Source organism: Jaculus jaculus, chromosome 17 (assembly GCF_020740685.1).
Source record: "Jaculus jaculus isolate mJacJac1 chromosome 17, mJacJac1.mat.Y.cur, whole genome shotgun sequence".
Lineage (NCBI taxonomy): Eukaryota > Metazoa > Chordata > Mammalia > Rodentia > Dipodidae > Jaculus > Jaculus jaculus.
The window spans coordinates 11,353,012-11,380,191 of NC_059118.1; the positions used below are offsets into that span (position 1 = coordinate 11,353,012).

A 27,180-nucleotide genomic window follows, 5' to 3' on the forward strand; every position below is an offset into this window, starting at 1 on the left:
CGTGCACATGCATGTGCGTGCACACACACACACACACACACACACACACACACACACACACACACGAAAGTGCACCGTACGCTCTTGGGCGTTCAACCCGTTACACTCGGGCTCCCCTCCACCCTGCACCCCCCGAGCATCCTGCAGGAAGGAGGCTGGGCCCCAGCTGTGGCCGGGGTGTCGCGCCCTTGAGAGAGGCGGCGAGCCCCGAGGCGTCCCGGTTTCCTGCTCGCGCCAGTCCCAACTTCCGCGTGTCTGCAGGGCCCCGGGCGGCGGCGGCGGCGGCTCCCCGGGACGACGCGGTCAGCTGGCCGCTCGCCGCTGAGTCCCAGCTCCAGGCCGGGGGAGGGGGACCTGCGCGCCCCGCCCCGCCCCGCGGGCTCCCGCCCCATCCCGGCTTATTTGGCCCGAGCTAAGTCCCCGGGGCCCGGGCAGGCGGCCGGGCGGGCTGGGCCGCGCGATGTCGCACGGTCCGGGGCTCGTCCGCACCACGTGCAGCAGCGCTGGCGCCCCGGGACCCGGGCAGCCCTCGGAGGGGATGCTGGACCTCGCCTTTCCGCGCACCCTGGGGGCCCTGATGAAAGTGGCGCAGATGGTAAGTGTGTGGGGGGGACACACCACGCTGCAGGGGGTGGAGGGACGCGCAGGGTGGCCGGGAAGGGGATCTGGGGTGGTGGTGGGGGGAACCGAGGTGGACATCTGGGGGACCGAGGCGCGCGGAGCTGGACCTCCACTGTGGGGGAGTCCCCCGAGCATCGCTTGCGCGCGCGCAGCCCCGGGACTCTCCAGCCAGTGTGTCCCTCTTGGGAAGTGGCCGGCTCAGCCCCCGGGCCTGTCCACGCCGGGTGTCCCGGGTCCCGTCCACGCTTCTCCAGCCGCCGCCCCCGAGTGGGCCCGGGCTCGCCTCCCAGGCTGGGGAGCCAGTTCCTTTTCGTCTTCCTTCCTCTTCGTCGAGCCCGGGGGAGAAGGGCCGCCCGGCCTGCCTGCGGCGCCCAAGCGAACCCCGGCTGTCCTCCTGCTGTCCCCTGGCCTGGCCCTCTGGGCCGTGCGTGGTCGCCGGAGCGAACAGAACTCGGGGTTGCGTTCCGATCGCCGGTGGGGGAGGCGGGGTGGGTCGTGACCCCTGGGGCGGTGCCCCCCACACACACCCCGAAATCTGGGAGGTCGAGGAAGGCAGCTGGGAGCGCCTGTGCCGAGGGGCTTGTCCTGCTTGGTGGGGTGACGGGGTGGGGGAGCCAGGGTCCTGAGCGATGGTCACCTGGAGCTGGGCAGAGACTGAGGATGTGAGTGACTCTTACACGGCCAGAAGTTGCCCGGCCTGTTTGCTCTTTTCCTACGCTGTCTTCTCCTGTGGTTTTCCTTTTTTCTTTCTTTCTTCAGTTTTTTTTTTTTTTTAATTCTTTTAAAATGTTACTCTGCAACACCTTTTCCGTTCATGCGGTCTGTTTTGAAACTGGGCTGGGCTGTTTGCAACTCTAGCTCATCAGGGGTGCAGAGGGGAGTGGTAGATTTGTAAAGTAATATGGGGACCCAAGTGTAGGGATTGGGGCGCAGGATAGTAAAACAGGAAGCTAGGACCTGCTTGCTAAGCTAGCCCTATCCTGGGGACTGAGTGACAGGACCAGAACCTTCCACCATCATAATCTTCATTCCAGATGCCCAGGTGCCCAGCTTGGACCAAGCCTAAAGAAAGGGAGGACCCAGTTCCCTCCTCTGTTTTTCTTTCTTCTCTTTCTTTTCTTTTCTTTTCTTTTTTTTTTTTTTTTTTTGAGAGAGGGAGAGAATGGGTGCACCAGGGCCTCCAGCCACTGCACATGAACTCCAGATACATGGGCCACCTTGTGCACCTGGTTTATGTGGATCGAACCTGGGTCCTTAGGCTTCACAGGCCAGCACTTAACTGCTAAGCCACCTCTCCAGCCCCTGTTCCCTCCTCTCTGAGAAGAAGGGTGCCTACATGGACCAAAAATTTAAAAATAGCAGCACTTTAAAATTCTAGTTATTTATTTATTTCCAAGCAGAAAAAAATAGGAGACAGAATGGGTGCACCAGGCCTTCAGCCACTGAGAATGAACTCCAGATGCATGTGCCACTTTGTGCATCTGGCCTTACGCAGGTACTGGGGAATCGAACTCTGGTTGTTAGGCTTTGCAGGCAGGTGCCTTAACCACTGGGCATCTCTCCAGACCAGGCTGGTGGCTCATGTCTGTAATCCCAGCACTCAAAAGGCGGAAGTAAGAGAATCACTGTGAGTTTGAGGCCAGCCTAGAAGTACAGAGTGAGTTCCAAGTCAGCCTAGGCTAGAGGGAGACCCTACCTGGAAAAAGCAGGAAAAAAAAAAAAAAAAAAAGTCTGGCATTGAGCAGTGTTGGGTTTGAGCAGGGTATGTTTTGGGTCCTAAGAGATTTGAACAGCTAAATAGAGCAGACAACATATCTCCCTCATTCTTTTTATTTATTTAATTTTTTATTAACAGCTTCCATGATTGTAAACAATATCCCATGGTAATTCTCTTCCTCCCCCCACTTTCCCCTTTGAAACTCCACTCTCCATCTTATCCTCTCCCCCCCTCAATCAGTCTCTCTTTTATTTTGATGTCATGGTCTTTTCCTCCTCTTATGATGGTCTTGTGTAGGTAGTGTCAGGCACTGTGAGTCTTCATTCTTTTTCTTTTTCTTTTTCTTTTTTGGGTTTTCGAGGTAGGGTCTCACTCTGGTCCAGGCTGACCTGGAATTAACTCTGTCATCTCAGGGTGGCCTTGAACTCACGGCGATCCTCCTACCTCTGCCCAAGTGCTGGGATCAAAGGCGTGCGCCACCATGCCCGGCTGAGTCCTCATTCTTAAAAATGGAAGCGAGGAGCTGGGGAGATGGTTTGTAGATAAAAAGTGCAATGATGAAAGCCCAAGTTCGGATCCCCAGCACCCACGGTGGTACGCTTCTGTAATCTCAGCTCTGGAGAGCTGGAGATGGGGGAATCCCTGGAGTTTACTGGCTACCTCATCCAGCCAAATCACTCTCAAAAAAAAAAAAAAAAAAAAAAAAAGTAAATAAATAAATAAATAAGGTGGTGCATGCTTTTAATCCCAGCGCTCAGGAGGCAGAGATAGGAGGATCGCCATGAGTTCGAGGCCACCCTGAGACTACATAGTGAATTCCAGGCCAGCCTGGGCCAGTGTGAGACCCTCCCTCAAAAAAAAAAAACAATAAATAAATAAGGTAGAAGTGAGCAATTGAGGGAGACACCCCATGTCAACCACTGGTTTCCACACACGCTCACCCACCCACCCACACAGGACTGCGCACACACCTGCGTGTACACTGCCCACAGCGACACATACAAGAGATGGGCTGAGCTCTGGAAGTGGCGAGGTGGGTGGGCAGAGATTGGGGCCAGAGGTTTCCCTCTGGGTCCTCAAGTTTAAGGGACAAAGATACCGGGTGAGCATTTTGTTTGTTTTAAATTTTATTTAGTGCTGTGCATATGAGCATGTATGCATGCATGTGTATGAACGTGCACATGCCACAGTGCATACAGAGGCCAGAGGAGTTAACTGTCCTCCATATTCTTTAAGACAAGGTCTCCAGTAGCTGCAAATGAGCCTGGCTTGTGACTGGCTCCATATGGATGCTAGGGAATTGAACCCAGGTCCACATGCTTTATAAGCAAGTGCTCTTAACCACTGGGCTATCTTCCCAGCCCCTGGTTTGTAGTTTGATGCACAAAATTAAAGGTGGGTCAGGTGTGGTGGCACATGCCTTTGATCCCAGCACTCAGGAGGTAGATGTAGGAGGATCGCCATGAGTTCTAGGCCACCCTGAGACAGCATAGTGAATTCCAGGTCAGCCTGAGCTAGAGTGAGACCCTAACTCAAAAAAAAAAAAAAATTAAAATTAATACATTAAAGGATTAAAGGTGGTGAGAAGCTTTCATGGGTTTGAAGAATAAAATACCGAGGGTTGAGAAAACGCCATCTCTCACTGGAAACTCCTTAAGGGCCTTACCTGGGGTCCTTGTGGTTGCAGGTGACCGTGATGGGGTCTGTTCCAAATAAGAGCTAAGACTTGATTTTTTTTTTTTTTTTTGAGGTAGTCTCACTCTAGCCCAGCGTAACCTGGAAGTCACTATGCAGTCTCAGGGTGGCCTCGAACTCTCTGATATCCTCCTACCTCTGCCTCCTGAGTGCCGGGCTTATAGGTGTGCGCCACCGCGCCAGGCTCTCATGAGATGTTTTCAAGGATGTGGTAAGTCACACCTTTGGCAAGTGAGGAAATGGGCTGGAGGGGTGTTGTAGGCGTTCCTAAAGCCACCCATGCAGCCACCAGTAGCAGCAAGTGGGGCTTGCCTAGGTCTGATGGCCTCCTGCCCATCCCCACGACACAGTTGTTGGTGCAAGGCACCCGCACCGCGCCCGCTGCTTTGGGTTGTGGGGAACGTGGCTGTATGTCAGGAAGCTGCTTCGATATCCCCAGCATGGCTTGCTGCCTGTCTGGCCTTGTACTGGGCCACGTGGCATCAAGTGGGTATGCAAAAAGCCAGAGCTGGAAGGGTTACCCGGGGGCTGAAGGGCACAGACTACTTTGCTGGGACCGCAGGGAGACAGAGGGAGGGATTAGGGCCTTTCCAGTGTTTCTTGTCCATTTGTTCTCTCAGCGAGCATTGTGTGCATGTGTGTATGTGTGAGGGTAGTTGGGTGGTATGTGCACGTATGGTGTACCCGTGCTGAGAACACACATCATCCGCCCTCCTCTATCACCTTATTTCTCTAAGACAGACTCTCCCTGAACTAGGAGCCCCCTGTTTTGCAGTTAGACTGGCTAACCAGGGAGCCCCAGTGAGCCTCCTGTCTCTCCTCAAACCCTGCCAGCACTGGAGTTAGATGCACACATGATCAGGCCTGGCCTTTTACTTGGATGCTGGGAATCAAACTCAGGCCCTTGGGCTTGCAGAGCAAACATTCTCACCCACATGCACAAAGTGGCGCATGTGTCTAGAGTTCATTTGCATTGGCCAGTGGCCCTGGAGCACTCTCTCTCTCTGTTTGCAAATAAATAAATAGATACATATTTTAAAAAATAGCCGGATATGGTGGTGCATGCCTTTGATCCCAGCACTTGGGAGGCAGAGGTAGGAGGATCATCATGAGTTCGAGGCCACCCTGAGACTACATAGTGAATTACAGGTCAGTCTGAGCTAGAGTGAGATACTACCTTGAAAAAAACCTACAATTTACATGGCCACTTCTCTCCCCGCCATCTGCCTTTTTGGCCCAAGAGCTTCCAACTGTTCCACACAGAACACATGTCCGTGGTGTGTTTCCTTGTAGAACAGTCAGGGTCTACACACAGGCAAATATTTTCTCAGAATGAGCCACACAGACTTGTGCAGAGTGAGAAATGAAGAATTCCATGCCCTGCTGAGATGGCTGGTGTTAAGACAATATGTAGATTTTCTTTCTTTTTTTTTTTTCTTTTGTTTTGTTTGGTTTGGTTTTTGGTTTTTCAAGGTAGGGTCTCATACCATCCCAGGCTGACCTAGAAATCACTATGTAGTCTCAGGGTGGCCTTGAACTCATGGTGATCCTCCTACCTCTGTCCCCAAGTGCTGGGATTGAAGGCATGCATCACCACACCTGGCCTAATTTTGTAGATTTTTTTAAACATCTTAATTATTTATTAGAGAGAGAGAGAGAGAGCCAGGGTGCAAATGAACTCCAGATGCATGCGTCACCTTGTGCATCTGGCTTACAGGGGTACTAGGGAATTGAACCCAGGTCCTTAGGCTTTGCAGGCAAGTGCCTTAACCTCTGAGCCATCTCCCCAGCACAATTTTGTAGATTTTTTAAATTTTTTTGGAGGCAGGGTTTCACTCTAGGCTGACCTGGAATTCACTATGCAGTCTCAGGGTGGCCTTGAACTCATAGTGATCCCCCTATCTATTAAAGGCGTGCATCACCACTCCCGGCCTTAATTTTGTAGATTTTTTAATGTCTCAAAAATAATGACTCTCCGGGCTGGAGAGATGGCTTAGCGGTTAAGCGCTCGCCTATGAAGCCTATGGACCCTGGTTCGAGGCTCGGTTCCCCAGATCCCACGTTAGCCAGATGCACAAGGGGGCGCACGCGTCTGGAGTTCGTTTGCAGAGGCTGGAAGCCCTGGCACGCCCATTCTCTCTATCTCACTCTATCTGTCTTTCTCTCTGTGTCTGTTGCTCTCAAATAAATAAATAAAAAATGAACAAAAAAAAATTAAAAAAAATAAATAATGACTCTCCCTTTTCCATGCAGGAATTTCGAGACACCCAGTGGGAAAGATTTTAAGTCACGATAGTGTTTTGGTGTCTATGGTTTGCAGGAGGAGGAAGGACAGACAAGTCAGTCGTCCTTCCCACTGCTCCTATTTTTAACTAATGGCAACAGCGTGAGCAGACATTTAAAGACGTGCAGCCTCCCGAGTGGGAGACTTTATGTATTCAAGCTGAAGAGCCAAAGAATTTTGTATTTATTTGGCAAGAATTCTTCCCAGGACAGCCCAAATAACCACCTGCTGCCAGACTGGGAACCACTGGCCAGCGGTGAGGTGACATAGTCACCAGCCACCGGGAGGGTGCGCCAGGCTGCAGGGCCAAGTGCGGGGGGCGGGGGGGGGGGGGGAGAGACCCTGGGCTCCCATTGCTCCTGTGGGTTTTGTGGCTACTTAATGTGTCGTAAAGACCCTCTGAGACACTCCTAGATCTTCCGGGAGGAGGAGGACTGAGGGGGACAGTGTATTTGTTTAAATTCTGTTTGCAGCCAGGCATGGTGGCGCACGCCTTTAATCCCAGCACTGGGGGGGCAGAGGTAAGAGAATCACTATGAGTTCAAGGCCACCTTGACACTACATAGTGAACTCCAGGTCAGCCTGGGCTAGAGTGAGACACGACCTGGGAAGAAAACAAACAAACAAACAAATAAATAAATTCTGGGGCTGGAGAGATGGCTTAGCCATTAAGACATCTGTCTGCAAAGCCAAAGGATCCCGGTTCAATTCTCCAGGACCCATGTAAACCAGATGCACAGGGGCGGGGGTGCATGCGTCTGGAGTTCGTTTGCAGTGGCTGGAGGTCCTGGTGCACCCATTCTCTCTCTCTCTCCCTCATAAATAAATAAATAAAATATATTAAAAAAATAAATTCTGTTTGCAGAGAAGGCCTCTCTTCTCCCCTGCCCTCTCCCCGCCTTGGCTTCCTGCTCAGCCCCCCTGGGTGTCCATCTGTTTCCTCCTTTGCCATCTGTCAGCCATGCTCTGCTGCTGGCCCAGCTGTGGCCCTGGAAGACCCCTGTGACCTGCCCCTCACCGCTTCCATCCAGCCTCACCAGGTTAGAGGAGGTGCCTCCCTCCCTCCCTCCTTCCCTCCCTCCCTGGCTGCATTCCTCCCAGCCTATGCAGTTCTGGGCCTGGACTTCCAGAGCAGCCTGGGTGGGGGTGGGGGAGGCTCCCAAAGAGAAAGGAAGTGACAAACCGCTCCCGACACCCCTGGCTTCTTCCCTGTTGTATGTGGGTGGCCCAGCCTCCTGCAGAAACCAGGGACCCTGGCTTGTGTGAACACTGAAACCTGCAAGGCAGTCAGTCCTCTCCTACTCCACCAGCTAAGATAGATGGACAAATAGAGCAAGTAGTGCCCGTGTGTGTGTGTGTGTGTGTGTGTGTGTGTGTGTGTGTGTGTGAAGTCCTTTGTGTCATCCTTGGGAATCCTATCCACCTTTTGTAATATTCTTAAGTTTTTACATTTTTTTTGTTGTGGGGTGTTCAAGATAGGGTTTCACTCTAGCTCAGGCTGACCTGGAATTCACTATGTAGTCTCAGGGTGGCCTCGAACTCACGGCGACCCTCCCTATCCCTCTGCCTCCTGAGTGCCGGGATTACAGGCGTGCGCCACCGCGCCCAGCATCTTGTGTTCAGTCTGGGTCTCTCATTGTCCTGGAGCTCACTATGGCTGTTAGCAAGCCCCAGAGATTTGCCTGTCTTTGCTTCTTGTGGTGGTTGGATTCGGGTGTCCCCCACAAACTTAGGTGTTCTGAATGCTGGGTTCCCGGCTGATGGAGATTTGGGAATTAACGCCTCCTGGAGGCGGTGTATTGTTGGGGGCGGGCTTATAGCCAGTGTCCCCTTGCCAGTGTTCGGCACACTCTCCTGTTGCTATTGTCCACCTGATGATGGCCAGGAAGTGATGTCCACTCTCTGACATGCCATCATTTTCCCCTGCCATCGTGGAGCTTCCCCTTGAGCCTGTAAGCCAAAATAAACCTCTTTTCCCCCCACAAGCTGCTCTTGGTTGAGTGATTTCTACCAGCAACGTGAACCTGAGCAGCACTTCCCCAGTGCTGGGACTAGAGGCGTGCACCAGCGTCGCGGACTTAGGTGATGCTGGGATGCAGCTCAGCCTCCTTCACGCTAGTCAGGGGCTCTGGCAACCGAGCCACGTCCTCAGCCCAAGCACCTCGTGTGTTACTCCCTTCCTCTCTGCTTTTCTTCACTCCTTGCAAAAAGGCAGCTGCAACTCTAAATATTACCCATGAAGAAGCACTGAAAAAAAAAAAACAAAAAACCAACTTTCCATTTCACTTTAGGAAAGTGGTACTTAACTAAATAATGACATATTGAGCTCCCAGCAGGGAAGAGCTAGCTAACTGTGTTTACATGTCTCTCTGCTGAATTCTCTCGCTCTCTTTTTTTTCTCCTACAGTGCTGGGGATTGAACCCGGGGCCCTTGTCCATGCAAGACAAGTGCTCTACAACTGAGCTCTACCCCCGGCCCTTTGAATTCTCATTCTCTTAGGAGTTGGGTTCAATGCCCCAGTTTAAACGAGGATTGAAGCACCGAGAGATTAGGTAATTTACCCAAGGCTCTAACACCAAAAGAGTGAAATTTGAGAAAGAAGAAAGCTTGGGTTGGGATCAAGTAGTCAGAGAACTTGACAATTATCTTTTGTTCTTTTGGTTTTTTGAGGTAGGGTCTCACTCTAGCACAGGCTGACCTGGAATTCACTATGTAGTCTCAGAATGGCCTTGAACTCACAGCGATCCTCCTATCTCTGCCTCCCAAATCCTGGGATCAAAGGTGTGTGCCACCATGCCTGGCATAACAATATGTATTTTATCAGATTATTGAACTTTGGTTGACAGGGATGTGTCAGTTATCTGCGTCTTAGGTCCTGGGTTCAAGATCGACCAGAGACAAACTGTTTCTTGGACCTAAGACTTTTTTAAAGGCATGCGCCACCATACCTGGTTTAAGACTTTTAAAAAAAAATTATTTATTTGAGAGAGAGGGAGAGGGAGAGAATGGGCGCACCAGGGCCTCCAGCCATTGCAAGTGAACTCCAGATGTGTGTGCCCTCTTGTGCATCTGGCTAACGTAGGTTCTGGAAAAATGAACCGGGATCCTTTGGCTTTGCAGGCAAATGCCTTAACCGCTAAGCCATCTCTCCAGCACTGGTTTAAGACCTTTTTGTTGTTGTTTAAGACTTATTTATTTATTTATTTGCAAGGAGAGAGAGAGAGGGAGGGAGGAAGAGGGGGGGGAGAGAGAGAGAGAGAGAGAGAGAGAATGGGCACTCCAGAGCCTGTAGCCACTGCAAACGAACTCCAGACACATGTGCCACTTTTTCCAGCCCCAGGATCTAACAATTTTATTTAACACCAAGGGAAAGTGACAGGACTCAAAGCCACACGGAAGCTGGTGTGAGGGTTTTTTTTGTCTTTTTTTTTTCGAGGTAGGGTCTCACTCTAACTCAGGCTGACCTGGAATTCACCATATAGTCTTAGGGTGGCCCCAAACTCAGCGATCTTCCTACCTCTGCCTCCGGAGTGTTGAGATTAAAGGCATGCACCACCAAGCCCGGCTAGATTTTTTTTTTTAATTTATATATTTCTTTTTCATTTTTTAAATTTATTTTTATAAACAAAATAGAGAGAGATAGATAGGCAGAGAGAGAGAAAGAGAGAACAGGCACTCCAGGACCTCCAGCTGCTGTAACCAAACTCCAGACACATGCGTCCCCTCGTGCATCTGGCTAAAGTGGGTCCTGGGGAATTGAGCCTCGAACCGGCATCCTCAGGCTTCATAGGCAAGCGCTTAACCGCTAAGCCATCTCTCTTGCCCAGGAATGGCTTCTTAAGGGTTACTGGGTAGAGGCGATAGGGACCTGGACAGTGAGGGAGGGGGTTTGCACAACGTGATGAGATGGGGACTGAAGGGGGTGGCATTTCCTCAGTGTACTTAATTCCCGTAACAGGAGGTAGTTTCAAAATCCAAGACCTAAGCCGGGCGTGGTGGCGCACGCCTTTAATCCCAGCACTCGGGAGGGAGAGGTGGGAGAATCGCCATGAGTTCGAGGCCACCCTGAGACTCCATACTGAATCCCAAGTCAACCTGGGCTAGAGTGAGACCCTGCCTTGAAAACAAAAACAAACAAACAAACAAACAAAAATCCAACACCTAAGGCTGCAGAAATGGCTCAGCTGTGAAGGTGCTTGCCAGCAATGCCAAAGGACCCGGGTTCAGGTCCCCAGTGCCCATGTAAAGCTAGATGCACAAGGTGGTACATGCATCTGGAGATTGTTTGCGGTGGCTAGGGGCCCTGGTGTGCCCGTTCTTTCTCTCCCAGGCTGGCCTTGAACTCACAGCCATCCTCCTACCTCTGCCTCCTGAGTGCTGGGAGTAAAGGTGTGCTCCACCACGCCCGGCACCATTCTCCCTCTCAATGTGCCCCTACCTTTCTCTCTCACATAAGTAAGTAAATAAATTTTTTAAAAAGTCCAAGACCTAGTCTGAGCATGGTCAAGTGGTAGGAGGAAAAGAGGAGGAGGAGGAGAGAGAGAATGGGCACGCCAGGGCCTCCAGCCACTGCAAACAAACTCCAGACGCATGCGCCCCCTTGTGCATCTGGCTTACATGGGACCTGGGGAATCGAACCTGGTTCCTTAGGCTTCACAGGCAAGTACCTTAACTGCTAACCCATCTCTCCAGTCCTTGAACTCTTTATTTTTATTAGTTTTGGGGGGTTTTCGAGGCAGGGTTTCACTAGCTCAGGCCGATCTGGAATTCACTATGTAATCTCAGGGTGGCCTTGAACTCACGGTGATCCTCCTACCTCTGCCTCCCAAATGCTGGGATTAAAGGCATGCGCCACCACGCCCAGCTCTTAAGCTCTTAAACTCTTAAATAATGGTGTACTAACTGCTTACAAGCCTACTGTTTGGTTGTACCTTAACTGACCTATTTGGCCCCTCAGTGATGGGCAGGCTGGGGTGGATCTAGGAGAGGTGGGGAAGAAGACCCCTCACTGGGGTATTGAACACACTGCCTTATCTTTTAGAAAGCATTTTCACTGGGTGTAGAGGAGCACACCTGTAAGCCCAACACACAGGAGAATGAGACTGGAGGCTCAGGGGTTCAAAATCACCCTTCATTACACAGTGAGTTTAAGACCACCCTGAGCTCCATGAGACCTTGTCTCAAAAATAAATAAATAGGCTTTATATATGTCTTTTTTACATTTTTTATTTTTGAATTTTATTTCATTTTATTTATTTATTTGAGAGCGACAGAGAAAAGGAGGCAGAGAGAGAGAATGGGCACGCCAGGGCTTCCAGCCACTGCAAACAAACTCTAGACATGTGCGCCCCCTTGTGCATCTGGCTAATGTGGTTCCTGGGAAATTGAGCCTCAGACCAGGGTCCTTAGGCTTCACAGGCAAGCGCTTAACCGCTAAGCCATCTCTCCAGCCCGAACAGATGTCTTAACAGTTAAGTAACTTGCCTGCAAAGCCAAAGGACCCAGGTTCGATTCCCCAGGGCCCACGTAAACCAGATGCACAAGGTGGCGCATGAGTCTGGAAGCCCTGGCACACCAATTCTCTCTCTCTCTCGCTTGGATAAATAGAGAAAAAAAAATATTTTTACAAATAGGGACTAGCAATGTAGCTTAGTTGGTAGAGTGTTTGCCTAGCATGTACAAGGTCTGGGTTCAGTCTTTAGTACTGTGTAAGTCAGGCATGGCAGTATACACCTAACTCCAGTATTTGGGAGGTAGAGGCAGGAGGCTCAGAAGTTCAAGGCCAGCCTGGGCTGCATGGGATTCTGCCGGGCATTTGAGCAGGAGACTGTGCAGATCTGCTCCCGTCTGTCTGAAGCTGTCAGTGATGCTCTTTGAGGACAGACCCACCTGAACACCTTCGACCTGCCACCCGGGCTTGTCTCTTCTCTTCTGACTTGCCCCTCTAGGCCCGCAGCCCCCAGACAGCTACATGAGGGACCCCACGGGATTTTAGAGGTTACCTTTTGCTGTGCATGAAAAGAGCTGTATTTTGATTTTTTATTTTTCAACCCAATTTGAGACAAGAGCAGGAGAGGGAAAAACAAATCAATGTTTACTGAGTGAAAAATCAAATCAATAGAGGACAAAATTATTTCAACAGCTTTTTACAGTTACCAGCAATGTCATGGTAATGGAAATAACTTAGGTGTGTCATTTTAATTCCTTGGAAGATCCTAAGACCATATGATATAGAAAGTTCTCCCGGAGGGCTGGGGAGACGGCTGTCAGTATAAAGTGCTTGCCTGGGTTCAGTCCCCAGTACCCATGTAAATGCTGGGCCTGTAATCCCAGGGCTGGAGAGGCAGCTACCTGGCTAGCCAGACCAGCCGAATCAGCGAGCTGTATGTCCAGATGAGAGACCTTGCCTCAGGAAAATAAGGAGGCAAGTGATTAAGAGAGGCACAAAGTATCAAGACTCCATATGCATACACACACCACACATACATACACGTGCAGATGAAAAAGAGAGAGGGGCTGGAGAGCTGGCTTAGCAGTTAGGGTGCTTTTCTGTGAAGCCCAAAGACCCATGTTCGACTCTCCAGATCCCACGTGACACACAAAGGCGAGGCAAGCACAAGGTCGCGCATGCCCACTGGGTGGTGTAAGCATCTGACATTTGATTGCAGTGGCTGAGACCCTGGCACGCCAGTTCTCTCTCTTTGACTCTCTCTAAAAAAAATAAAAATAAAAAGAGAGAGAGAACTGAGGAGGAATAAATATCTGTTGTTTTCAGCCACCAAATACACACTAACTTGTTATAGCAGCTGCAGGGCCACAAGGCAATGAAAGACTTTCCAGTGTGGTCAGATTAGAGATATCTTCAACACTGTAGGCATCTGATATTTTCTACCTCTAGATGGACTTTGAACATTTTCCAGGAATAAGCCATCTCTCCAGCCCCCCGTGACTTTTTTTTTTTAAGAGTGAAAGGGCACGCTAGGGCCCCTAGCTACTGCAAACCAATTCCAGACGCATGTGCATCTGGCTTACATGGGTATTAGAGACTCAAACATGGGTCCTTAGGCTTCATCGGCAAGTGCCTTAACCGCTAACCATCTCTCCAGCCCCTGTCCTGTGACTTGGCCTTGAACTCACAGCGTTCCTCCTACCTCTGCCTCCCAAGTGCTGGGGTTATAGGCGTGCTCTACCTTCCCCATCTTAACTGTATTTTTATGCACACTGTGGTCCTCTGTGCCATCAAGGGGTGAACCATAAGGGCTGGGGAGATGGCTTGGCAGTTGTAGGCGCTTGCTTGCAAAGCCTGCTAGCCTTGGCTCAACTCCCCAGCTACCACACCAAGCCAGGTGTAAAGTGGCACGAGTTTGTGTGCAGCAGCAAGGGACCCTGGCACACACATACACACACCTGTGCAAATAAATAAAATTATATACAATAAAAAGAAGTGATCCATATGCATTTCCTAGAAGAATTTATGGAGGAGCCACAATCAACTGCCATCAGGCGTGGTGGCGCATGCCTTTAGTCCCAGCACTTGGGAGGCAGAGGTAGAAGGATCGCCATGAGTTCAAGGCCACCCTGAGACTACAGAGTGGATTCCAGGTCAGCCTGGGCTAGAGTGAGACCCTAGCTCAAAAAATAAAATAAAAGCAATTGCCTTTGGGCTCCTGAGCAACCTTTCACCTCCTGAATCAGGATTGTGCCTGACCCCCTGTCCCTCCCAGCCCAGCATCCCTTGGGAGAAATCACCACTTGGGGACTGTTCTACGCCGCCGGCTAGCCCTCCTGCTTTGCTATTGACGCTGTTTTTCTTCTTCAAGGCAGGGTCTCACTCTAGCCTAGACTGACCTGGAACAAACTCTGGAGTCCCAGGCTGGCCTTGAATCCTCCTATCTCTGCCTCCCAAGTGCTGGAATTAAAGGCATGCACCACCACGCTTGGCAATAAAAACATTTTTAAAATATATTTTTTTATTTATTTACTTGCACACAGAGAGAAGAGGGTGGAGAGAGAGAGGGGGGAGGGTAAGAGAAAGAATGGGTACATAAGGATCTCCAGGCACTGAAAATGAACTCCAGATACATGCATCACTGTGCATCTGGCTTTACCTAGGTACTGGGGACTCAAACCTGGGTCATTAAGCTTTGAAGGCAAGTGCTTTAACTGCTGAACCATCTCTCCAACCCCAAAGCTTTTTTTTTTTTTTTTTTTTTTTTTGAAGTAGGGTCTTACTCTATTCCAGAGTGACCTGGAATGCACTGTGTAGTTTCTGAGGGGCTGAGGGTCCTCTCTATCTCCAGGGGTCGCTGGCCACCAAGGTCCTGGGCGCAGAAGGAGTCGGAGGGAGCAGGGTGAAGGCAATGAACCACCGTGGAGACAGCCTGATGGGTCTTTGTCTTATTAATTCAACAGGGGAGTGGGTTTATAAACACTTGGGAAAGGTTGAGAGGGCACATACAGACTATAAGGTGATTGGATACCTAGGTTTATGCTATCTAATTGGCTGGTGTTGGAAGGCAGAAGTTGTGAGACCTTAGACTATGGAATGCTCAGGTGCTTTGGGATGGGGGAAGGCGCCCAAGTCCCATTTCCTCTGGGCGAAGATGAGGCATACCATGACCTCACGAGAAGGGAGGGCCAACTCCGGCGCCAAGAGTGGGATCTCACAGTGATCCTCGTACCCCTTGCCTCTCGAATGCTGGGATTAAAGGCATACACCACCATGCCCAGCTCAAAAACGTTGTTTCAGATATTTTATTTAGGGCTGGAGAGATGGCTTAGTCGTTAAGGCGCTTGCCTGAGAAGCCTAAGGATCCAGGGTCTATTCTCCAGGTCCCATGTAAGCCAGATGCACATGCTGGCACATGCATCTGGAGTTCATTTGCAGTGGCTAGAGGCCCTGGTATGCCCATTCTATCTATCCCTCTCCCTCTCTCTGTCTCAAATAAATAAATGAAAATAAAATCTTTTAAACAAATGAAAATATATATATATTTAAATATTTATTTGCGAGGGGGCTGGGGAGAGAGTGGGTGTGCCAGGGCTTCCAGCCACTTCAAACAAACTCCAGATGCATGCGCCGCCTTGTGCATCTTGCTTATGTGCGTTCTGGAGAATTGAACCTGGGTCCTTCGCTTGCCTATGAAGCAAGTGCCTTAACCGTTAAGCCACCTCTGCAATCCCACATCTGGATTTTAAAAGCATGGGTTCTTTATTGCTAAAGACTCAATATGGTTGAGCTGCAAGGTCACTGAGAAATCTTGCTGGAGCTGAGCTGAAAATCTCCTCCATGTAGACCAGCTGATAGAACGCTGAAAAAGCTATGCTGTATGCAGTTCAATGGAACAGAAAGAAATCACCAGGGAAGATACTCAATAGTGGACACTGCAAGCCTTAAGTTTGGCCACCCAGGCCAAATGAGCCAATGGGTGAAATAGTGGCACGTCTGTTATGGGGGAACCAACTGCTCTCTAATTGGACTGGAGGCCTGCTCCATGGGAGGGAATACATGCCTGATACTGAAAACCTACAGCAGGAAGGTCATGAGCCCTAGGGGTGTTGTGCCTGCTGGTGTCTGGCTAAATGTATATACCATGCTCACCAAACTGCCCAGTAAGCACTTCTCTTAATGTTCATACCCATATATTAATGCTATTCTCATTTTTGGTTAGAGAAGCTTCTCTTTTCAGATGGCAGTGACCTTGGGATGACTCAAAAGGCACCATGGTGCTGAGAGGAAGTGATAGAGATGTGCTCAACACTGAAACATCTCTATCACACCTTTCAAGGCTCAGGGTCCATTGCGGAAGAGGTGGCAGAAAGAATGTAAAAGCCCAAGGAAGGGTAGGACTCCTCACAACGTGCTCCTCCAGACACAAAATGGCCTGGATATCCATGACCTCACAGTGCCTGACACTACCTACACAAGACCATCATAAGAGGAGGAAAAGATCATGACATCAAAATAAAAGAAAGACAGGGCTGGAGAGATGGCTTAGAGGTTAAGGGGTTTGCCTGCAAAGCCTGAGGACCCTGGTTTGATTCCCCAGGACCTATGTAAGCCAGATGCACAAGGGGGCACCATGAGTCTGGAATTTGTTGGCAGTGGCTGGAGGCCCTGACATGCCCATTCTCTCCCTTCCTCCTTCTCTCCCTCTCTCTCAAATAAATAAATAAATAAGAGAGTAATTGAGATGGAGAGGGGATATGATGGAGGGAGAGTGGAGTTGCAAAGGAGAAAGGGGGAATTCTTATGATTTATTATCTATAATTATGGAAATTTTCAATTAAAAAAATTTTAATTAAAAAACATGGGTTCTGGGGATTGAACATCCTCCTGCTTACAAGGCAAGCACTTTACCCAACTGAGGCAGTGCCCTAGCCCCAATGCCAATTCTTCACTGTGTTCCTATCTCACAGAAACTATTGGAGATATTAAGGATGTGATTAGCATGTTAAGCAACCTGCATCCATGAAAGATATTTTGAGGATCTAACATTTCGTTTTACAAGATTATGTTACTGTACAAATATGATTAGATCAACGTAATACAGAATTAGACCCCAAATGTATTAAACAAGGTTCACCCTCGAGTCCTCCACTCCACAGATTCACAAATACACTTGAGCTCAGCTCTTCCCCACCATCCCCCTCCTGCCTTGCCTACTGCCCCACAGTCCTTTCCAGGGGATCACCCCAGTGGACCTTCGTATAAACCAGTCTCCGTGTGCTGTGTGTGTGTGTGGTGAGGGGCAGACAAGTGCCAACAAGCACCAGATGCTTGCACCACTTTTGGCATCTGTCTTTATGTGGGTACTGGGAAATTGAACCCAGGCTGGCAGCTTTGCAAGCAAGTGTCTTTAACTGCTGAGCCCCACTATCAACCTGAACCTTCTTTATTAAGTTCTTATTTTGTTTTCAGGCCAGGTCTTACAAGGTTCAGGCTGACCTGGAACTCACTCTGTAGCCCCAGGCTGGCCTTGAACTCACAGTGACCCTTCTACCTCAGTCTCGAGAGGGCCGGGACTACAGGAGTGTGCCATCACGCTTGGCTCCATTCAGTTCTCTTAACTTTCCCTTGACTTTGAAAGCTTACACTCGGATGCCCTTTGTAATACGTGAGCATCACTTATAGCTCCTGTTAGATCCAAGGCTCTGCTCTTGCGTTCATCTTTGACATTTCCTATTAACTTCCTTTTATTGCCTCATTACTTAAGGAAGAGAAGTACAAATGAGTAAGGTAGTAAATAGTCAAACTGCATAGACCATCTGCCCCTGAACAACTGTCCACTTCTGTCAACATCAGTCTGCATTCCTTGGGGCTCCAGAAAAGGTGAGGGAGCAGAACTGTATCCGCAGAGGAGAGACTTCTGAATTTAAAAAATATATATATTTTATTTATTTATTTGAGAGAGAGAAGGAGGCAGAGAGAGAGAGAGAGAGAGACAGAGAGAATGGGTATGCCAGAGCCTCCAACCACTGCTAACTAACTCCAGACACATGTACTCCCTTGTGCATCTGGCTTACATGAGTCCTGGAGAGTCGAACCAGGATCCTTTGGCTTTGCAGGCAAATGCCTTAACCACTAAGCCATCTCTCCAGCCCCTAAATTTCCGATTCACACAAAGAAGGACACTTCTTCCAGAAAGTTCAGCTAAAGAAGGAGAAATGGAAACTCAAGAGCATTGGGAGGCTAAGAAATGGCTCAGTTAACAAAGTGCCTCCCTCAAGAAAAAGAAAGAAGCTCGGGGTTTGGCTTGGCAGCTAATGGCACTAGCTTGCAAAGCCTGATGGCCCAGATTCAGTTCCCCAGGAGCCACATAAAGCCCGATGCACAAAGTGGTACTTGCATCTAGAGTTCATTTACAGTGGTAAGAGGCCCTGGCCCAACCATTCCCCCTCCCTCTGCTTACAAATAAATAAAAAGATTTTTTTTCTTTTTTAAAAATATATTTTATTTATTTATTTGAAAAAGAGAGAGAGAAAGAAAGAGAATGGGCGAGCCAGGGCCTCCAGCCACTGCAAACGAACTCCAGATGCATGCGCCCCCTTGTGCATCTGGCTTACGTGGGTCCTGGAGAGTCGAACCGGGGTCCTTTGGCTTTGCAGGCAAATGCCTTAACTAAGCCATCTCTCCAGCCCCTCATTTCTTTTTCTTATTTTATTTGTGTTATTGATTTTTTTGAGAGAGAGAGAGGGCCTCAGCCACTGCAATCGAACTCCAGATGCTTGCACCATCTAGTGGGCATGTGCGACTTTGTGATTGCCTCGCCTTTGTGTGTCTGGCTTATGTGGGATCTGGAGAGTCAAACATGGGTCCTTAGGCTTGGCAGGCAGGTGTCTTAACTGCTGAGCCATCTCTCCAGCCGCTCATTCTTTTTATTACTTTGTTACAGCTTCTGGTAGATGAGTAAGAGTTGTGAGAAAAGCCATCCTCTATTTCTCCCCTGTCTTAGGGGAGAGCCTACAGCTTCTCACCATCGAATGCACTACTGGCTACGGGACGTTGTATAGATGCCATTAATCAGATTAAGGAGGCTCTCTTTCATCCTAAATTGCTAAATGTTTTTTTTTCCCCCTTTGTTTTTTTGTTTTTTCAGGGTAGGGTCTCGCTGTAGCCCAGGCTGACCTGGAATTCACTATGTAGTCTCAGGCTGGCCTCGAACTCACAGTGATCCTCCTACCTCTACCTTCTGAGTATTGGGATTAAAGGCGTGTGACACTACGCCTAGCCCTTGCTAAATGTTTTTTATCATGAATGGATATTGAAATTTGACAAGTGCTTTTTCTGCATCAATTGACAGAAGCATATGTTTTTTTCTTTTGTCTGCTTATGTGGTATATAATTTGAGTCATTTGACTACACACACACACACACACACACACACACGCACACACATATATATTTTTGAGGCAGGGTATCACTATAATCTAGGCTGGCCTCAAACTCGCTATGTAGCTGGGTATGGTGGCATATGTCTTTAATCCCAGCACTCTGGAGGCAGAGGGGGGAGAATTTCTGTGAGTTGGAGGCCACCCTGAGACTACATAGTGAATTCTAGGTTAGCCTGGGCTATAGCGATACCCTATCTTGAAAAACCAAAGCAAAACAAAACAAAAAACAAAAAACCACTTGTTTTCTTCCCGCCATCTTTCCGTGTGGCCATCATGGTGTGCATGAATGTCCTGGCGGATGCTCTCAAGAGCATCAACAATGCTGAAAAAAGAGGCAAAGGCCATGTCCTGATTAGGCCGTGCTCCAAAGTCATCATCCAGTTTCTAACAGTGATGATGAAGCACGGTTACACTGGCGAGTTTGAAATTATTGATGATCACAGAGCTGGGAAAATTGTTGCGAACCTCACAGGCAGGTTAAATGAGTGTGGAGTGAGCAGCCCCTGATCTGATGTACAGCTCAAAGACTTAGAAAAATGGCAGAATAATTGGCTCCCATCCCGTCAGTCTGGTTTCATTGTCCTGACCACCTCAGCTGGAATTATGGACCATGAAGAAGCAAGACGAAAACACACAGGAGGGGAAATCCTGGGACTTTTTTTCTAGGGGTATAAAGAAAGCAAACATGAATAAAATGCCACAGTGGACTCCATGCTATGCTTTTCCTCTGACACAACTAAGACAGTTTTGGGACCACACCATGACCTGGATGGTGGCTCACCACAGTATGAGGCCCATCCTGGGTTGTTGAACCTGGCTTGAGGTCCAGTGGTTCCTTCCTTGACTGTAGCTTGACAGTACATGGACTGGTGTAAATATTCTAAAAACAAAAGAGTAAAACAAAACAAAACAATAAAAACACTTGCTATGTACCTGAGGATGACCTTGAACTTCTAATCCTCCTGCCTGTACCTCCCCAGTACTGAGATTACAGGTGCATGCTGTTCCCAGTTTATGCAGTGCTGGGAATTGAACTCAGGACTTTGTGCATTCTAGGTAAACACTCTACCAACTGAACTATATCCAGCCCCTCATTTGAAAATATTAAACCAACCATGCATTCCTGGCATTTACCCAACAATATGTTAATATCAAATTAAGAGGGTTTTTTTATTTTTAATAGTTTATTTAATAGAGAGAGGTAGGTAGCAAAAGAGAATGGGTACACCAGGACCTCCAGTCACTGCAAACAAACTCCAGATGCATGTACCACCTTGTGCATCTAGCTTTACATGGGTACTGGGGAATCCAACCTGAATCATGGCTTTGCAGGCAAGTGCCCTAACCACTAGGCAATCACTCCTGCCTAAAACTGAGAGGATTAATAGATAGGAAAGTATTTCTGCAGAATCTTATTGGTGACAACCTCCTACTTTCAGTACTTCCTTTTGAAACAAACATTGTCATGTAAATAGCTTAGTGTGTCCTTGTCAATTTCTCACCAATTCTTTTTTTTTTAATTATTATTTATTTATTTATTTATTTGAGAGCGACAGACACAGAGAGAAAGACAGATAGAGGGAGAGAGAGAATGGGCGTGCCAGGGCTTCCAGCCCCTGCAAACGAACTCCAGACACGTGCGCCCCCTTGTGCATCTGGCTAACGTGGGACCTGGGGAACCGAGCCTTGAACCGGGGTCCTTAGGCTTCACAGGCAAGCGCTTAACCGCTAAGCCATCTCTCCAGCCCAATTTCTCACCAATTCTTTATGTGGCTACTTTGGTTTTTTTAATGTTTTATTTATTTGAGAGAAAGAGGCAGCTAGAGAGAAAGAAAGATGAAGAGAGAGAGAGAGAGAGAGAGAGAGAGAGAGAGAGAGAGAGAGAGAGAGGGAGAGGGAGGGAGGGAGGGAGGGAGAGAGGGAAAGGAGACTAGGCGGACTGGGACGTCTAGCTACTGCAAATGAACTCCAGACTCTTGCACTACTGTGCACCTAGCTTTTGGTGGGCACCGGGGAATCAAACCCAGGTCATTAGGTTTGTAGGGAGGGCACCTTAACCACTAAGCCATCTCCAGCCCTAATTTTTTGTTTTTGTTTTGTTTTTCAAGGTGCGGTCTCATTCGAGTCCAGGCTGACCTGGAATTCACTCTGTACCTCTGCCTTCTGAGTGCTGGGATTAAAGGCATGTGTCACCACACCCAGTTTAAAAAAAATTTTTTTTTGGAATTTTGCTTTATCTGTTTCTCAATTCTGCCTACATGTTAGGAGAGTGTAACATTATGCAACTCCATTCTGAGGCAGGATTTAGGAAGAAACATTTGAGTCTGGTATCCAGGTTCAAGTTGATCTCAAGTTGCCTGGTGTCACTGAGCTCTGAACCCCACTGCCGGCCCCGGAGGACAGCTGGCTTCTGTTGGATTCACCTGAGCGAGGTGACAGGTGGATGAATGCACGCACTGATGCGGCCAGACCTTTTGACAAGCTCACTGTGGCCGGTCACTTCCTCCTGCGGTCTCCAGGCCAGGGCAGGGCTGCCTATGGGGACTGAAAGGTTCCTTTGTCCCCTCCCGGGCAGCTTTCACAGCAACAAGGAGGCCTCAGAGTGACCTCTCTGCAGGCCAGGGGTGGGGACATGTGAGGAGCGACCAAGTTCAGCCTTCTCAGGTTATTTTTAATAAGTGGAGGCCTTTCTGGAGGGAGGCTTTTATTTTCCTATGACTCCCCATGGAGGGAGTGAGGAGCAGGCAGGTTTACGGGCACTGGGAGGTGGGGGAGCACATGGTGGCACCCGAGCCTGACAACAGGAGGGGCTGGGGATGATCAAAGTGTCCAGGCCTCAGGCTGCATCTCACCTGTCTGGAAAGAGGGGGTCACCACAGGCCTCTGTTCCTTAGAAGGCCCGTGCAGACAAGAGGCTCCCAAAAGAGCTTCACTCCTAAGAGGGAGGTTGCCAGGAGAAATGGAGCCCCCAGGGAGGCCAAAGCAGGGGCGCTGGGGGTGACCTTAACTTTATCAATGGTTGGTTTGTGGGAGTGTCTGAACTCAGTTGGAACGTGTCAAAAATCTGAGGCAGCTGGGGCATGGTGGCACACGCCTTTAATCCCAGCACTTATTTTATTTTTTTGTTGTTTTGTTTTTCAAGGTAGGGTTTCACTGTAATCCAGGCTGACCTGGATTCACTTTGTAGTCTCAGGGTGGCCTTGAACTCACAGCAGTCCTCCTACCTCTGCCTCCCGAGTGCTGGGATTAAAGGTGTGCAGCATCATGCTGGATCTATTTTACTTATTATTATTACTTATTATTTTACTTATTATGAGAGAAAGAGATAGAATTGGTGTGCCAAGGCTGCTAGCCACAGTAAACAAACTCCAGATGCATGTGCCACCTTGTGCATCTGGTTTACATGGGTACTGGGGAATCAAACCTAGGTACTCAGGCTTCAAAGGCAAGTGCCTTAACCACTAAGCAATCTCTCCAGCCCTAAAAATTTTTTTTATTTATTTGCAAGCAGAGAGAGAGATAGAAAAGAGATAGATAGAGAGAGAATGGTCATGCCAGGGCCTCTAGCCACTGCAAATGAACTCCAGATGCATGTGCCCCTTGTGCATCTGGCTTGCATGGGTCCTGGGGAATTGAGCCTGGGTCCTTGGCTTCTCAGGCAAATGCCTTAACCACTAAGCCATTTCTCTAGCCCCCTAAAAATTTTTTTAAATGTGTTATTTATTTGAGAGAGAGAGAAAGAGGCATATAGCGAGAGAGAACGGGCACGCCAGGGCCTCTAGCCCCTGCAAACGAACTACAGATGCATGCACCCCTGTGCATCTAGCTTACCTGGGTCCTGGGGAATCATCCCGTTTAACCACTAAATCATTTTCCCAACCTCCTAAGACTTTTTTTTGTTTGTTTGTTTTTTGTTTTTCGAGGTAGGGTCTCACTCTGGCCCAGACTGACCTGGAATTCACTATGGAGTCTCAGGGTGGCCTTGAACTCACGGAGATCCTCCTACCTCTGCCTCCCGAGTGCTGGGATTAAAGGCGTGCGCCACCACGCCCGGCTTCTAAAACTATTTTTAAATAAGTAAGTAAGCTAATCATGGTGGCTCATGCCTTTAGTCCCAGCACTCAGGAGGCTGAGGTAGGATTATTATGAGTTTGAGGCCAGCCTAGTCTAGAGTGAATCCTGCTCAAAACAACAATAACATAACAAAAAGGGGGGAGGGGCAAAAAGGCCTGAAGAGATAGTCCAACAGTTCAAGGCGCTTGCTTGCAAAGCTTGACGGATCGCGTTCAGTTCCCCAGTGCCCACGTAAAGCCAGGTGCACAGGGTGGCACAAGTGTCTGCTGTTCATTTGCAGTGGCCGGACACCCTGGTGCATCCATTCCCTTCTCTCTTTCTCTGTCGGCCTGGCATGCCCATTCTCTCTCTCTGCCTTTATGTCTGTCTCTCATAAATAAGAATCACCACTTACGTATAATTCTGTGCCAAGAGCTCCTCAAATATTGTTCCATTTATTCCTCCCGTAAGCTTCTGAAAGGGGAGTATTTTCATATTTTATTATTTCATTTATTGAGACTGGGTTTCACGTAGCCCAGTGTAGGATGACCCTAAGACATCTAACCCTCCTTTCCTCCGCCTCCCAAGTGCCGGAACTACAGGCCTGGTCCCGCCACACCTGGTTTTATGCTGTGCTGGGGATCGAACCCAGGGCTTCGCGCATGCTAAGCAAACACTCTACCAACTGAGCCACATCCCCGAGCCCAAAAGAAGTTCTGTGCATAGTGTTTGTCGAATGCCTATGATAGTTGTTCCAGGCCATTCTCCAGCTGTTGCCTGGGTAACTTCATCCCATCTCTTTGTATTAGCCCACGTGGTAGGTTTGATATAATCCCCATTCAAAAGACAAGGAACCTGAGGTCCAGGGAGATTAACTGGCCCACCGGCAATTGTGGTTGTTAAATGACCCTTTGACCTTGTCTTATAGCTCCCTTCCAGTCTCACATGTTCTGATGGAAGGTGGGCCTTCCGCCAGCATTCGAGCCCCATTGACAGCCCTCGCTGGACCCTCTCTATGGTGATCACATTCTAAACAACAGTGGCTTTCCGTCTGTGATGCACAGGCCACAAGCCCTCAATGGTTCCTGTATCCTTGCTTGTTCTTTTTTTATCCTAGACTAATCTCCCCCTCCCTGGGCTGGCACAGACTTGGCATGGGGCCGCTTGGGCTTTTGATCAAGGCATCCTGCAGCCACATTGTAGGACTCGGTTGGCACTGACTTCTGGCATGGACTCAAGGCTGGATGCCAGCCCTCTTGCTGGGACTAACTTGTCTCACAGTTTCTCCAAGTATTTATTTCCCGAGGACAGTGGCCAAAGTGCTGAGCCTTACTATCTCCTCTGTGTCCAGCTCTCTTGAGCGTGTATGTGTATTTATTTTTATTTATATGAAAGAGAGAGAGGGAGGGAGAGAATGAGTGTGTCAGGGCCTCTAGCCACTGAAAACGAAGTCCAGACACATGCGCCCCCTTGTGCATCTGGCTTACATAGGTACTGGGGAATCGAACCTGGGTCCTTAGGCTTTTCAGGAAAGCACCTTAACTGCTAAGCCATCTCTCCAAACCCTGTGGGGCTTTTTTTTTTTTTTTTCCTCCCCTAAGGCTGAATCAGTTACAAGCTTACAGGCACAGGATATGTTCAAATAGGGATTTGAACCCTGGATCCTCAGATTAACCATCTGGGACTGAACCATGTGGACCCCACCTTTTTTTGTTGTTGTTCTTGTTTTGTTTGGTTTTTTGAGACAAGGCCTCACTCTGTAGCCCAGGCCAGCCTCAAGTTTTCAGCCATTCTCCTGCTTCTGTGTCCTGACTGCTGAGATTACAGACATCTGCCATCGTGCCTGGCTTCAGTACTGTGACAAGCACAGCCCTGGGCATACGACTGGCACTCAGGGTATAACCATCAAACACATAACTGTATTCTTGTTCTCATTTAAAAAGCTAGGCCTAGGCTGGGGAGATGGCTCAGTGGTTAGGGCACTTACCTGCAAAGCCAAAGGACCTCAGTTCAATTCCCCAGGACCCACGTAAAGCCAGATGCACAAAATGGAGCATGTATCTGGAGTTCATTTGCAGTGGCTAGAGGCTCTGGCATGTCCATTCTCTAACCCCCCCCCACCTCTCTCTCTCCACTTGCAAATAAATAATATATATATTTTTTTATTTATTTGAGCCGAGTGTGGTGGCACACGCCTTTAATCCCAGCACTCGGGAGGCAGAGGTAGGAGGATCACCGTGCGTTCAAGGCCACCCTGAGACCACATAGTGAATTCAGGTCAGCATGGACTAGAGTGAGACTCTATTTCAAAAAATAAAAAAAAAAGGGCTGGAGAGATGGCCTAGCGGTTAAGTGCTTGCCTGTGAAGCCTAAGGACCCCAGTTCAAGGCTCGGTTCCCCAGGTCCCACGTTAGCCGGATGCACAAGGGGGCGCACGCGTCTGGAGTTCATTTGCAGAGGCTGGAAGCCCTGGCGTGCCCATTCTCTCTCTCTCCCTCTATCTGTCTTTCTCTCTGTGTCTGTCGCTCTCAAATAAATAAATTTAAAAAAAAAAATTTAAAAATGTATTTGAGAGAGTGAAAGAGGCAGACACAGAGAGAGAGAGAGACAGAATGGGCATGCCAGGGTCTCCAGCCACTGCAAACGAACTCCAGACACATGTGCCACCTTGTTCATCTGGTTTACGTGGGTCCTAGGGAATCGAACTGAGGTCCTGTGGCTTTGCAGGTAAGCACCTTAACCACTAAGCCATCTCTCCAGCCCCCCCCAAAATATTTTTTGTTTATTTTTTATTTATTTGAGAACAACAGACAGAGAGAAAGAGACAGAGAGAGAGAGAGAGAGAGAATGGGCACGCCATGGCCTCCAGCCATTGCAGACAAACTCCAGATGTGTGCGCCCCCTTGTACATCTGGCTAACATGGGTCCTGGGGAATTGAGCCTGGAGCCGGGGTCCTTAGGCTTCACAGGCAAGCACTTAACCTCTAAGCCATGTCTCCAGCCCCCCAAAAAATATTTTTTAAAACTAGGCCTGTCTGACCCTGACATCAAGCAAATGCTAAAACCAAATGTGGCACTTAGCTTTGCTTGATAATATAAAGCTTGATGACATCTGGTTTACCGTTCATGTAACAGGACTCTGCCGTGGGCCGCTCGGTTATGAGTCCGGTTTAGTGCCACATCTTGGGGTTGGCCGTTGTTATCTTCAGCATGGTAACTGGAGTCTATTTCCAAGCATCTCCTGGCCTTCTGGGTCCCACAGGTTGAGAGCTGGGAGGGAAAAGAGGAGGGACGTGTACTGTCACGCCAGGCTCATGAACACATCCCTGGGCTGCGGCCCCGCGAGGCTGGCTTGGTGCAGCATAAAGCCCCACGCGCGATGTGTGCGGTGGTGGACGCCTCTTCCCCAGTGAAACCCGCAGGAAGAACACACGGGGGGAGAGGGGGGTTGTGACCAGATGGTGGCAGCTGAACTTCAATAATTGCCCGCTGTTCGCTCCTGGCTCCGTGGTGCCCAGAAAGCCTAAACCCAGATCCCCAACGCTGCTTGTGACTGTCACCAGCGGTTGAGCTGTGCCCGTGATAAAGCTGGTTTCTCCGGGCCTGGCAGAGTGGTTTCCAGGCGGCAGGCAGCTTAGGCCAGCGTGCACCCAGGGCTGTGGCTCACAGGTGGGGGTTACCAAGCCATTCTCTGTTGGTCCCCGCCACTGGGGTGTCGCGCGTGAGTACTCAGGGCAGGGTTTCAGGTGACAGCTGCATTTCAGCGGAGCCGTCCCCCCCCCCACCACCCAGAGTGTCTCTGTCGAGGGGACATTTTAAGGCAGAGACTCGGGTGCAGGTGACAGATGTTGTGTCTCCCTCGCCTGTGCTGGTCACTTGTCTATATTCCTGAACAAAGAAACACAATGTGCCGGA

At 49.2% G+C, this 27,180-nt stretch overlaps 1 protein-coding gene and 1 pseudogene across 2 annotated transcripts in view; both read left to right on the forward strand.

Annotated features, from left to right (window-relative positions):
* Positions 1 to 460: 460 nt before the first annotated feature.
* Cmtm7 (CKLF like MARVEL transmembrane domain containing 7) overlaps positions 461 to 27,180 on the forward strand; it is a 43,488-nt gene continuing 16,768 nt past the window's right edge. For both annotated transcript variants that reach the window (XM_045136689.1, XM_045136691.1), the window contains exon 1: positions 461 to 595. In XM_045136689.1, the coding sequence (XP_044992624.1) occupies positions 461 to 595 (135 nt within the window). The remainder of the gene's footprint in view (positions 596 to 27,180) is intronic.
* On the forward strand, positions 19,485 to 19,878 carry LOC105944289 (annotated as a pseudogene).